The 14,238-nt window shown below is 40.3% G+C and overlaps 1 protein-coding gene across 7 annotated transcripts in view; it reads right to left on the bottom strand.

Annotated features, from left to right (window-relative positions):
• Window positions 1-14,238, bottom strand: part of MBD5 (methyl-CpG binding domain protein 5) — a 235,657-nt gene that overhangs the window by 132,304 nt on the left and 89,115 nt on the right. For all 7 annotated transcript variants that reach the window (XM_030209184.1, XM_030209183.1, XM_030209188.1 and 4 more), the window contains one exon: window positions 5,977-6,649. In XM_030209184.1, the coding sequence (XP_030065044.1) occupies window positions 5,977-6,089 (113 nt within the window). In that variant the 5' untranslated portion in view covers window positions 6,090-6,649. The remainder of the gene's footprint in view (window positions 1-5,976; window positions 6,650-14,238) is intronic.

Genomic DNA, 14,238 nt, shown 5'->3' on the forward strand with positions numbered 1-14,238 from the left:
TGGCCTCAAGTACCTGAAGAGGATGATCCTCTACACACCTCCAAGGACACTAAGGTCCTCTTAAGGACTATAACTAACCATACCCTCTCCAAAAGACATTACATGATGTGATACCTGTAAGTGAGCCTTCTCTGGAGTAGCCCCCTCACTCTGGAATGCACTTCCTGAAAGACTCCGCTTAACAGAAGACTATCTCTACTTCAGGAAGCAGGTGAAAGCTTGGCTCTTCAACCAGGCCTTTAATGGAAGAAGTAACTAACTTGTTAGTCTCATTCACACAGGCAAGGAGTGACAGGGGCTGTACATACTGCAGCAGGACATGTCTATCCACTCCTACTCTAGGCGAGATAATATTTAACCATCTCTCTGACCTCATGTGCACCTTTCTTTAAATTAACTCCTCTTATTCTCTTACCTATCTATAGGTTCCATCTTTGCTTATACCCTACACTGTCAATTAAAATGTTCTATTATGTATTGTGTTGTCATTGTAAGTAGTGTACTATGCTATTTGTTGTAGTTATTTGAATATTTTTACTTCTTTAATTGTCTATTGCTCATGTTTGATTTATTCTTACTGTACACTGCCTTGAGTGAATTCCTTTAAAAAGGCAGTAAATAAATCCTAATAAATAAATATGTGTCCATATGATTACAATATCGCATATGCATGTTCTTATCACCTAACTCTAGGTGGCTCCTTATAGAAATACCCCTCTTAAAGGGCTATTCTATAAAAGGGCACCTGACAGAGCCTATTCTATAAAGGAACATAGCCACCTAATTTCTCTTATAGAATAGCAGCCTAACCGGTGTGGCTATATATATGTGCCTAACATTTATGCACAAGCACTTATCATGTTGAGCTGGTGTAAATGTTAGTGTTTACATGCTGCAGATACGTGCATATGTATTCTATATGTTAAGTGCATAAGTGTGAACCTTACTCTTGCTCCACCCATGAGTACACATTCTTTCAATTATGCACCATATAAGTTATGCAGGTATTTACAGAATAGTGTTTAGGCAGAATTTTGGCAGTTATACACATATGTGCACATATATATGCATAAATGACACCGCCTACAGTGGGGGAAATAAGTATTTGATCCCTTGCTGATTTTGTAAGTTTGCCCACTGACAAAGACATGAGCAGCCCATAATTGAAGGGTAGGTTATTGGTAACAGTGAGAGATAGCACATCACAAATTAAATCCGGAAAATCACATTTTGGAAAGTATATGAATTTATTTGCATTCTGCAGAGGGAAATAAGTATTTGATCCCTCTGGCAAACAAGACCTAATACTTGGTGGCAAAACCCTTGTTGGCAAGCACAGCGGTCAGACGTCTTCTGTAGTTGATGATGAGGTTTGCACACATGTCAGGAGGAATTTTGGTCCACTCCTCTTTGCAGATCATCTCTAAATCATTAAGAGTTCTGGGCTGTCGCTTGGCAACTCGCAGCTTCAGCTCCCTCCATAAGTTTTCAATGGGATTAAGGTCTGGTGACTGGCTAGGCCACTCCATGACCCTAATGTGCTTCTTCCTGAGCCACTCCTTTGTTGCCTTGGCTGTATGTTTTGGGTCATTGTCGTGCTGGAAGACCCAGCCACGACCCATTTTTAAGGCCCTGGCGGAGGGAAGGAGGTTGTCACTCAGAATTGTACGGTACATGGCCCCATCCATTCTCCCATTGATGCGGTGAAGTAGTCCTGTGCCCTTAGCAGAGAAACACCCCCAAAACATAACATTTCCACCTCCATGCTTGACAGTGGGGACGGTGTTCTTTGGGTCATAGGCAGCATTTCTCTTCCTCCAAACACGGCGAGTTGAGTTCATGCCAAAGAGCTCAATTTTTGTCTCATCTGACCACAGCACCTTCTCCCAATCACTCTCGGCATCATCCAGGTGTTCACTGGCAAACTTCAGACGGGCCGTCACATGTGCCTTCCGGAGCAGGGGGACCTTGCGGGCACTGCAGGATTGCAATCCGTTATGTCGTAATGTGTTACCAATGGTTTTCATGGTGACAGTGGTCCCAGCTGCCTTGAGATCATTGACAAGTTCCCCCCTTGTAGTTGTAGGCTGATTTCTAACCTTCCTCATGATCAAGGATACCCCACGAGGTGAGATTTTGCGTGGAGCCCCAGATCTTTGTCGATTGACAGTCATTTTGTACTTCTTCCATTTTCTTACTATGGCACCAACAGTTGTCTCCTTCTCGCCCAGCGTCTTACTGATGGTTTTGTAGCCCATTCCAGCCTTGTGCAGGTGTATGATCTTGTCCCTGACATCCTTAGACAGCTCCTTGCTCTTGGCCATTTTGTAGAGGTTAGAGTCTGACTGATTCACTGAGTCTGTGGACAGGTGTCTTTCATACAGGTGACCATTGCCGACAGCTGTCTGTCATGCAGGTAACGAGTTGATTTGGAGCATCTACCTGGTCTGTAGGGGCCAGATCTCTTACTGGTTGGTGGGGGATCAAATACTTATTTCCCTCTGCAGAATGCAAATAAATTCATATACTTTCCACAATGTGATTTTCCGGATTTAATTTGTGATGTGCTATCTCTCACTGTTACCAATAACCTACCCTTCAATTATGGGCTGCTCATGTCTTTGTCAGTGGGCAAACTTACAAAATCAGCAAGGGATCAAATACTTATTTCCCCCACTGTATGTTATAGAAATCACCCCTAGATATTTAAGTGCCAATTGGAAGATGCAAAATTACCACATTCATGTATAATCACTGTCACCTATACGCTGAAGCTGTCAAGAGATGCTGCTCTTTTTTGATGTCTAGATTTATATTGCTATTTCCACTGGAAATGCTGGCAAATACATGGATATTTACTGGAGTCCTTGTATGTATTTTACAAAGGCTCAGCGTTCGGCACAGCCTTTTGAAAGATACTGAGGAAACGTGAATGTCTTGACCTAGACATCCCACTTTCCATGTAGTGCCCAATGTAAAATGATGTTTCACTTCTTTTAGTAATTAATATAGTAGAATTTTAGGAAATGTTAAGCGACAGTGATTTTCTACCTCTTCTTTGAATTGCCACAGACCACGTCGCCAGTTGGGTGCTGCATTTATTTATTTTTCTCCTACCTTTTTAGCAACAAAACTTACATTCTCAGAGAACAATTTTCAAAGTGATTTACACAGGTAAAAGGTATTTTAACCACATTAACCCTTTCGTGTCCAATGTTCTCGTAATAAGACATATGGGAACAGATTGATGGGAACATTGGACACTAAAGGGTTAACTGGTTTAAAAAAAAAAAACACACTTCATCAATGAGGCTAAAAATTTGTTGTTCTATAATGCAAGCACTTTTAGCTGCCTTAATAATAAGCAGCATTCACAAAGGTGTGTTTAGATACACATGTAGATGGAATTTTCAAATCTTTGCATTCATTTACGGCCTCTTATCAAACTGCGCTAGCAGTCCTTGGTGCGGAAATGCCGACAAAGCCCACTGGCACTGCCACTTGGGAACCGCAAGCGTGGCTTGATAAAAGAGGCCCTTACTTTTTCAGCAAAGCTCTACTTGCAGAGATAGCAAATGCAAAAGATTGTGCTTAATTTATACCTGTAGCAAACATCAAAGCAAACTGCCTTTCTTAAATGTCCTATTTTATAGACTGCGGAGCGTTAGGTAGTGACATTTAATAAACATTTTACATAAAATGCATTTCTACTGAAGTTATGCTTTTGATTTAATGAAAAGCAATGAACCTACAATCAATAGATTCTGAATAATAATAAAATATGTAAAATAAAGAACACAGGAGTTGGTTTAACACAACTATTACAGCAAGGATGATGGCAGTAACAAAACACTAATTTGTGTTATAAAAAAACAGAAGGCTTAATTTGATTCCAAGTAATGTTATTGGTTTGAACAAAGTAAACTTCTCTAATAAAATTTTTTTTGTTCTACAGGTTTAATTTTCCTATAAAATAAATCCAGCCATCACTGTATTTTTTTTAATTTTTTTTAGATACAGTGATAGCATTTACAAAACTACATATATTTAATAACACTACACGGATAGGCAGTGGAGCTGAATATATGCAGAACATAGGGACTGTCAGTCACTGTCTCCCTGATTCTGTAAAGGTTGTCAAAAATTGCAAGCACAAATTTAGGCGCGTTCCTGATTTGCGAACGCAATTTAAGTGAACAACCCAATTAGTGCCAATAATTGGCTTTTTAACAAGCAATTGACACTAATTAGATTTAATTGGAACCAACGCATGTAAAGTAGGTGTGGGATCCATGCCTAAAATTTACATGCGTTCCAAAAAAGGGGGTGTGGAAATGGAAGGCTCATGGGCGTTTCAGGGCAGAACGGGGGCATGGCTTTCAGACAGACACATAATTACAGAATAAAGGTGTTCTGCATGCAAATTTAGGTACGAGCATTTGCACCATGTTTTTGTTGGTGCAAATGGCTGTGCCTAAGTTTGTGCATGACTTTCCACTTAAGTGTGTATTCTATAAAATGCACTAAAATTTAGGCACAGCTTACAGAATACCGCTTAAGCGGGATGTTTTTCTACGCCATTTATAGAATTTACCCCTGTGTGCATAGTGACGATATTCAGCTGCTATACATACAGCAATACAGTTTAGTTTAGAACTAGTGGAGGAGTGGCCTAGTGGTTAGGGTGGTGGACTTTGGTCCTGGGGAACTGAGTTCGATTCCCACTTCAGGCACAGGCAGCTCCTTGTGACTCTGGGCAAGTCACTTAACCCTCCATTGCCCCATATAAGCCGCATTGAGCCTGCCATGAGTGGGAAAGCGCGGGGTACAAATGTAACAAAAATTAAAAAAAAAAATTTTCAGCTAGCCTAAAGTAATCAGCATAGCTAGGTATATAGTGGCTGAATATTGCCACTATCCCCCCTCATTCTATATAGTGAAGCAAATGTTAGGCACAAATTTAGTGCATAACGTCCAGGCTACAATGGTAGCTACATGCCAAAATGGAATGAAATGGCAAGTACGTGAATATTCTGCAATCTGGCATTTAAGTATTCTAGTGCATACCTTCAATGGGCATCTTTCACATGGGTAGGGCATAGGCAGGCCAGGGGTGTGCAGCCAAGCAATGCACACAACCTGTAGAATACTGTCAGTTGAACACACAGGATGCCACTTTAGACACATGCATTTACGCCTGCTATTGACATGGCTTATGAGGGTGTGCCTAAATATTGGCATATAACTTGCTGACTTATGCTAGTATTCTATATTGGCTATGGCATGCAAATTTACCATCACTAAACACTGGCTTAGCACTCAGATTTTTAGTGCTTAACTTTTAGTGCCTTTATAGATTTGCCCACTTAATATATAGTTAGGTATTATCATTCATGCTCTGCCTAGGCACAATACAGAGAGTGCCAAAACAGCTAGAGCAATTTCTGCTGGCATGATCCAAATATGAGACCATCTCTGGGAAAAGGTGACAAGTAGCAGATCCAAAATGTTGAGAATGGCTGATTTTTCAATTGCATATTAGAACTTCTGTAACATTTTTAATTTTTTTCACATAAAAGGATGGGGTTTGAATTGTTGTACTACAAATTGTTTGCTCTAACAGAATTCATTAAAATCTCATTTTCTGTTTCTGGTGACTTTAATCATCTTTTCCCAGAGATGGTTACATATTATCTCTGAAAATCTATGATTAGAGGAATTATATGTTTACTGGCCACTGATAACTCACTTTGAGTACTGACTTGAGTGGTGTTATTATTCAATAGTTAGATACATCAAGGGCTATGAAATAGTAGACATGAGTTAGGGGCAGAGTGGGCTTTGTACGTATTTCAGTATATTTTAGTCTCACAGTTCAATGCTCTAATTACTAGTTAACATTTATATTAAAAATGATAAAAAGCTAATATTGATACTGTATATATTTCTACCATGTAAAATATATAAAATGCTTACCTAATATAGAGTACTCCATTCTGATCCACCCGACGTTGCCAACCAACTGGAACTTGGACTGCTGGTGGCCCTCCATTTTTTTCCCCTCCATCACATTCCTTTCCTCCATTCATGTTTCTGTTTCTGCTTGTGACTTCTAAGATATCAGCAGTAAGATGATATCTTTACTTTATATGTCATCATGGCCTTCTAAAGATGACCATAAAGTACAGGTTGCTCCAGAATGTATGAAGTGCATTGGAAAGCTCCAGCTCAGTTCAGAAACATGTCCTTGAAATCTGCCATGTTTAGGTGACGTGTTAGTTTCCCATTATAATCCACACTAAATGATGGAAGGCACAATGCCTTGTGTTCACATGGATAAGTAAAGTTGGTAAAATGAGAATTTCTGGCTTAGGAGAATCATAATGTGCCAGTAATTTGTTAGTTGGTAGAGAAGGAAAAAGTAAATTTTAGATCAAGCGCATGTCCTTAGGCTTGAAGGCTGCCTACAGTAGCCTGTGTTTTGTAAAAATTTGTTTCATTTTTATAGACATGAGTCAGAGTCAGGGCCTCCAGGTTTTATTCTTTATATTCCACATTTTTTTTCCTTTATATTTCAGTCTATGTCCAAGATGCTGATATAGCCTTTTCATGTGATCTTGTCATGACTTCAAAATCCCAATAGTACAACCTGAAGAATGTACAACACATAACAATCAGAAATTGTTTTCTTTTCATGTTACAAATTTGTGGATTTGTGTACGCTTTTTGACTTTCCAATGAGCACTGAAACAACCTAGTGGTTTTACTACAAAGACAGAAAAATACTGTAATTTCTCAAATCAGTAGCTCGATTCATTATCAACCAATTCAGGGATCAATACACAAATTTGGGGTGTGAATGGAAGCTGTGGTAAACAGCTATTCAAAGAGGTCATTGAATAAAAATATCTGTCAATGACAGCTAGAGAAGAAGTTATGCAGGAGGCTAAACAGGGCAAATACAGTGAAAATGGATGATAAATGAGGCATTTGGGGCCCCAACTTGCTTCAAGCCTACTTTCTTTGCACAAGAACCTCAATCCCTCCATATTCAAAACAATTTAACTGGCTAGAACAGCTCCAGGCCAGTTAAGTAGGATTTAAGCGCCTAACCGTGAATATTCAGTGGGAGATAATTGGTTATCTCTTACTGAATATCCCGGTTAGCAGCTAACCACCAACAGACTATACCGCACAACATAGCCGGTCAAAATAGGCTTCTTAAATAGCAGGCCTATCTTTGACCGTTAAAAAATTAACCAGTTAGCGCTGAATATCAGCATAGCCTGTTAACTTTTTAGCGGCCAAAATAAACTTGGATATTGAATGCCCGTTGCCGGATACAGTCTAGCATTAAATATCCAGGTTTAACACTGGCAGCGGACAGCAAACGCACTGCCCGCCACCTGCTGAATAACGAGTCCAATATCTCTTTTTTGACAAGCAAAGGCACTGTAAATGGTATTATAAGCTTGTTCAGGCTGTGATGTCAACAAAAAAACAACAAGAAGTCAAAAGTGGCCGCATTTCTATCACCACACTGTCTCTTTGCATATGCTTTCGAACACTTATTCACCCCAACTATATACATCAGCAGTGAACACTGGCACTCACACATATGTAAAAAGTGATTATAGTCACATAGTCAACAGTGCCTTAGAAAACTGCACGGCATAAGGAAAGTTTGTTTTCTAAGCCTAATTTGCGTATAAATATAATTTACTAACATACATACACACTTTCCCATTTACACAATCTTTATTCTGCATCCTCACTCAAAGCTGTCTTTTTCACCTTTCCCTTACTCTCATTATACAGTTTTTGCCTCTATACTGCTGTTATGGTCTTAAAATCTCACAATCCCCTTCCACACAGTTCAGCAAAGATAGGGGCGCTGGCCACTGAAACCTCATTTGTAGCACACTGAATGACTTAATCTGCAGGCCCAGGACTCAAGCCATAGCAGAGCTCTGCAATCATCCATCTCACTCCTGCAAATATCCTGCAATCTACAACAATCATACCCATTACCTAAGATACTCTGCACACCACCTGCTACTACTGCTCTGAATGGGAATGCATAAATGCTTATAGAGATAAACATAAACCCCCTCATTCTATAAAGTTGGGTGCCCAAAGGTGCGCAGGTAAGTTATAGAATTAGGACAGTTGCATGTATAACTTAAAATAATAATGAGCTAACAATATTAACTAGCAATAACTGACACTAAAGAGTGTTCATTAGCACTAATTGGCACCAATTAACAGTTATGTGCGCAACTGGCCTTAGTCAGTTTTCTATAAATTGTGCATGCAAAATCCACAGGGTGCAATTCCAAGGGGGGCATGTACTGGGAAGGGGCATGGGTGAGTCAGGGACCCTGCCCAGGACTTGCATGCACCTGTTAAATAATATGCAGTTAAGCGTCTGTCTACAGTTAGGCCTGAGCACTTACAGCCTTTCAGCTGGCATAAGTGCTGGCGCCTAAAGTTAGGCACGACGATGAAGACTTACACTAGTATTCTATAATAGTAGTTTCACCCAGAACTGCTGTTACAGAATTGATGCTTACTGCTGGATTCTGCACGGAACTCTGCGTATAAGCCCAAAGAACATACTCGATTTAATGACTTAACAAGCAATAATGAGCACTAATTGGAATACACGCTCAGAAATATCTGCGCATGGCATATTATAGAATACAACTGGATTGTAATGCGCACAACTAAGGTAGGGGAGTTCCACGCAAAAAAAAGTGGGCGTTCCTAGAAGTTCTGCGCATAGTTATAGAATTTGTTGCTTCCCGTGTTTATATGGGAACTCAGATTTACACCAAGTTTTCTTTAGTGTAAATCTCCAAGCCATTCTTTACGGCACTTATCCAGCATGCACATATATTTTACTTATAACATTTTACATTTAGATCTCATCTTTTTCAAGATTTTCCACTTCTGTAACACTAACCTGTAACCAAAACTGTAACACATCCGTGCCAGAGCTCTCTTCACTCTCTACCTTACCTTTACACACGGTTAGCCAAGTGCAACTCTTACCTCAAGAGTAAGGAGCTCAAGCAAGAAGTGTCCAGCTGCAAAACATGACCAAACTGATTAATCACATGTAAGACTTTAGGAGTACTATTTTTTTTTTTATTTATGAATTTTTCAATTTCTTACAAGTATAATACTTGTTACAGAAAAACAGCCAATCATAAATATTTAAAGCAACAAATTTAAACAGGAAATAAATTTAACAGCTTTCTTAGACCTCAAATAAGAGGGGGGAGTTACAAATCAGTGGAGATTTAAAGATACTATTACAGAAATATACATAATGCGGTCTATGTGTGCAATTCGTCCCTCATCATTTTACTAAATCTGCATGCAGTTGTTTCATATCCAGAAAGGATTTCAGCTGTTCTGGGTCATAAAATACATACTTTATCCCACTGAGCTTGACCAGGCATTTGCAAGGATATGCTAACAGAAATGAGCCACCTAGCTTAAGGACATCCTGTTTCATTACCAAAAATAGTTTTCTTCGTTCTTGAGTTACCTTAGTAACATCCGGGAATATCCACAATTTAGTTCCATAAAACAGCACCTTTGAATATTTAAAGTACAACTTTAATATTGTGTTAAAGTCCTGTTCAAATACCAGGGAAACCAAAAGGGTAGCCCTTTCCGGGACAATTTCAATAGATTGTTCTAGGATTGCTGACAGATTGTTAAGATCTATACTATCCACTCCAAGACCATCTTTATTTCCTTCTTTTCCACCTGATCTTGTTGGCAAGTAATATATTTTACTTATAGGGGGAATAAGTTCTTGAGGTATTTTCAAATTTTCCAACAAGTATTTTTTAAATAGGTCAGTAGGTGTTTTGCCAGGAATTTTAGGAAAATTCAGTACTCGGAGGTTTAGTCTTCTATTGAAGTTCTCAATCTGTTCAATTTTTTTATGCATTGCCAACTCGTTTTTTATCACCGTCATTTTAAATTCTTGCAATTGAACAACATCTTTTTTTAGGTCTTTAACTTGTATAGTCAAATCTTCTTTCACCGTTTCTAGATTTTTCACCATATCTTCAAATTTCAGGGATAAAGTATTTACCTTTTCAGAGGTATTTTGAAGAGTTGAGTCAATTTTGCCCAGCATCAGCCACATCATCTCCAAGTTCACCTCCGGAGTTGTTCCGGGTCCCTCAGATACAGGAACTTCTCTTTCTCGGCTTCTTTCTCGTGGCAAGGGGTCTCCACTCGCTGGCTCCTTAATCACCTCCATGGGATCTCGGGTGCCTGCTCCCCCTACCATCACAGAAGCCGGACACGAGAGGGCAGCTTGATTCCGGAGGTGGGGATAATGATGTTTTAAGGCCCAATAGGGGATCCGCTCCACCGGATACCCCTGAAGCAGGCAGCCCCGTCTCTAATCTTTGAGACGAATGCAAAAGGAAGGGCTCGATGCTGCCTTGAAGTGGGGAGGAAGAAGCTGCGGGTCGCGGGGGAAGCCTCACAGCTCCTTTCCGCTTTGTATGCGGCATTTTGCAATGGAGGAATCTGTCTCACTCGTGCAGCAGGGAGCTCCCTTCCCAGACGCGATCACACATCCGCCATCTTGGAAACGCCCCCAAGGTGGAGTACTATTATATAAGAGCACAATTCACATACAGCTTAGGTTTGAAAAGATTTATCCCTGAAACTCAGTAGGTTCCACTTTTTCTCTACAAAACTAAGCAGCAACATTTGTAAAACGTTTCTCTACAAAGTCCTTACTTATAATCTAATACAGCCAATAAGCCTTTGAAAGTCTCTCAACTCTGCCACATACACATTGGTGTTAGTTGATGGCAAATGCAGGAAAGAGAACTGCCATCTAACATACTCAGAAGCTGTCTTTGCACTGTGGTCTTACAGCTAACACACTGCTTTCTGATGCCACCAACTAGGGTTAGTCTAGCTGAAGGACCTAAGCAGCAAACACACATAAAACAAGTTAGCTACCATAAGTCATGAAGCGAGAGCTTTGGTTTGACAAAACAGATCCAGACAGAGGTAGACAGACACTCAGCTGGATACTTCTTTATCTGCCAATATATTTTCAGATGACAAACACAGTAAAGGTTACACAGTAGATGAGGAAGTATACAGGTTAAGACAGGTGGCACGTCATGCTTTAAACAAAGGACGTAGGAGAGGGAACTGAAGTATGCTTCCAGTGGAGCAAAGAACAAAAGCATAAGGAGCCTTCAAGACAGGGGCGTCAATTCTATGGTTTAACAAAGAACAATAATGCCCCTGGGTTGGTGCAGTGTGTACTCATGTATCACGTGTTTACTGTTTTTTTTTTTTTTTTTAATTTAGAACAGTTTACAATAATTCACCAAAAATGACTTTGTCAAGCAATTTGCCAAGAAATGCAAAGGAAAATATTTAGGGATAATTCCCTCTTTTCCCAAATTTTACAGGCATTAGTCCACTAGGAGGGAGACTGATCAATACACCATAACCTGAGAGGAGGTATAAAGAAAGAAATAAGAAAGGAAGGTCTAATTAGCTGCATCTAAACTCTATAAAAAGTCCAGAAGTCATTACAAGTCAGGTTTTAGAAGCTCTTGCATCCAAAAAAGAACGAAGTTGTGAAGGTTCAAAAAAATGAAAACTAACATTATTAATCTGTAATACACATTAAATGGAAACCTTAACTGAAATTTAGCTCCCAAGTTCAAAGCTTCCTGCCGCTTAGATAGAAACTTCTTCCTTCTTTCCTGTGTCCATCTGGAAAACATGAATCTTTTCTCCCATAAAAGTAACTGAAGCAGATTGTCTTAAATAAAGTCTTAGCAAAGCTTTCTTATCTTGAAGAAATACAAAAGAGATCAGTAAGGTGGCACGAAAATCTACCTCTTCTTGTGATCTCTCTAAAAGAGCTGAAACATTTAAGATATCAGAAGATGAGTCAGCCACCTCTTGATCTTGTAATCTAGGTTCCCAAATATAAGAAATTGGTAAATAATAAAACTTTTGTAGTGGAGGAAGCCCAGATTCAGAGTATTGGAGAACTTCTTTTAAAAATTTATGAAATACATCCTGTGGGGAGCTTAGTTTAACAGATGGAAAATGTAACAGTCTCAGATTTAATGATCTAGCTCCATTTTCTAAATTCTCCAATTTTCGATGAACAATATTTGCATCTTGTAGCAGTTTATGTTCTACCTCTTTTACTTGGGATAAAGATAATTCACAGTCTTTCAAACTATTCTCCTGATGGGTTAGTTGAGATTGAATTGTTTCAATCATTGAGGCATTCATCCTTGAATTGGAAACAAAAGTGAGACACACCTTGTGCAGGGACTCCATAGCCGACCATAAGGACTTCAACGTTACCTTTGCAGGTCTTACCAACGGTTGTCAAGTTGTATCAGGTTTAGGCCGTATTTCACTCATCATCGACGGTTCAGATATTGTCTCTAATCCTGACAAATTCAAACTGGCAACCGAAGAGGTAACTGAGAGGTTCAGATTTTCAGGGGAAACCCCATCCTGGAGCGTCGCTGTATCAGAAGGAAGCCCCTCCCTAGCCGGTTCAGAGACCCCGACTTCCGAGGTCTCAACGGGCATGCTGCCCAACATGCTCCACGCTCCTTGACCTTGCTGTGCTGGACTACATGGGCTAAGTGAAATTTCACTTTCCTGACTGGGACTCTTCTCTGTACCAGTCAAAGGAATGCCCTGGGATGCAGTGGGCGTCGCATATGCTGTGATCGTAGCCTGACGAAGAGCTGGGATCGCACGAGGGTAAGGAGGAAGCTCCTCTAATCTTTCCCTTTTTCTTTGGCATCATAAAAAAATCAGGAAATACGTTAAAGGGAAAATAAAAATCTCCTAGATCTCAGCATCGCCCGTCTGACCTCGACGCCATCTTGGTCAGTCTCACTATGCATCAATCACGTGTTTACTGTAACGGTATTCCTGGGAGGCCATGGACACCAGAGATGCCAAGTTACACAGTCCCAGACTAGAGATTTTTGGCCAGTTCTGGTTTTTGACTTACATGCCAAGCAGTGTGAGATTAACAGTGCCTGACCCTGCCCATTGAAATGAGTGCTGCAAGTTCCATAATGTACCAGTATGTGGTGGTTAGAAATCTAGGACTGGCTCAAAATCTCCAGCCTGGAAATGAATAACTTGGAATCTCTGTGAAAGAAGACAGTAATAGGAAGGGGGTCAGACTCAGTCGAAGGTACCTCATATAAATGTGATATGCTTTATCCTATAGCTTTGAGTTACCTCCTCCTATTCTAGACGCTTCCACCTGCCAGTCAAAGAAATGTTTCACAATGCAAAACATGCACTACAGGAACAGAGAGACAGACAAAACTGCACAGATCAGTACTTTGGCATCAATATCCCGCTTCATTGCAAAATAAACCTAGTGACTGATGCCTCTATGCCACTAGATAAGCTAGCGTAATGGTTAGGGAACTTGCGTCATGATGGAAGACTTGTGAGTTTGATTCCCACAAGGGATAATCTGTCCTGAAGTACCACATAAAAAAGAATTTTTTTTAAAACTCTGCACAGTCTCCACTCTGATTGCTGGAGCCTTACTGACGTATAATTACTGCACCTATATTAGCAGCGGCATTTTTATTTTGGCACCGATTGCACAGCTGCTGTAATTAATGCTCAGGCAGACACCATTTTGTCTTTAGAACTCCAGAGAGTGTGCTTTTGCTCCTCTGTGATTTGCTGGTTACTTGGTGGTTTTGCTGTTTGCCAACCCAAGATTCATATTATCTTCCGTGTCTTCCTTCTTCACCTATACCTTCTCTACATCTCTCCAATCTTCCCTTCCCACTACCTGATCTCCCTATCCTCCACCCTGTATGCAAGTTGCTGTGTTGATCTGTGTGTGATTGTGTATAGTAGTATTAGGTGCTGTACTTGTATAAGTTGTGTAGTGTGCTGCAGTAACTTGCCCTTGTAGTCTTCCGGTAATTATAGGTGCCCCATTGTTTTTATAGTTGTGTGTGTGACAGTGAGTTAAGTGTTTGTGACTGCAGCACACAGTGATACAGGGGTTACTGGGGTTGTGGATGATACAGGAGGGAGAGGCCCAGCAGAGGAGGGGGAAGGAGGTAGCGGGTATACAGGCCCAGGATCAGGTTTCTGGACCTAACAGATGAGAAGTGTGTGGCAATTAGGTGGATGCCAGGTAGGAGGAGAGTGACAGTG

The sequence above is a fragment of the Microcaecilia unicolor genome, chromosome 7 (assembly GCF_901765095.1).
Source record: "Microcaecilia unicolor chromosome 7, aMicUni1.1, whole genome shotgun sequence".
Lineage (NCBI taxonomy): Eukaryota > Metazoa > Chordata > Amphibia > Gymnophiona > Siphonopidae > Microcaecilia > Microcaecilia unicolor.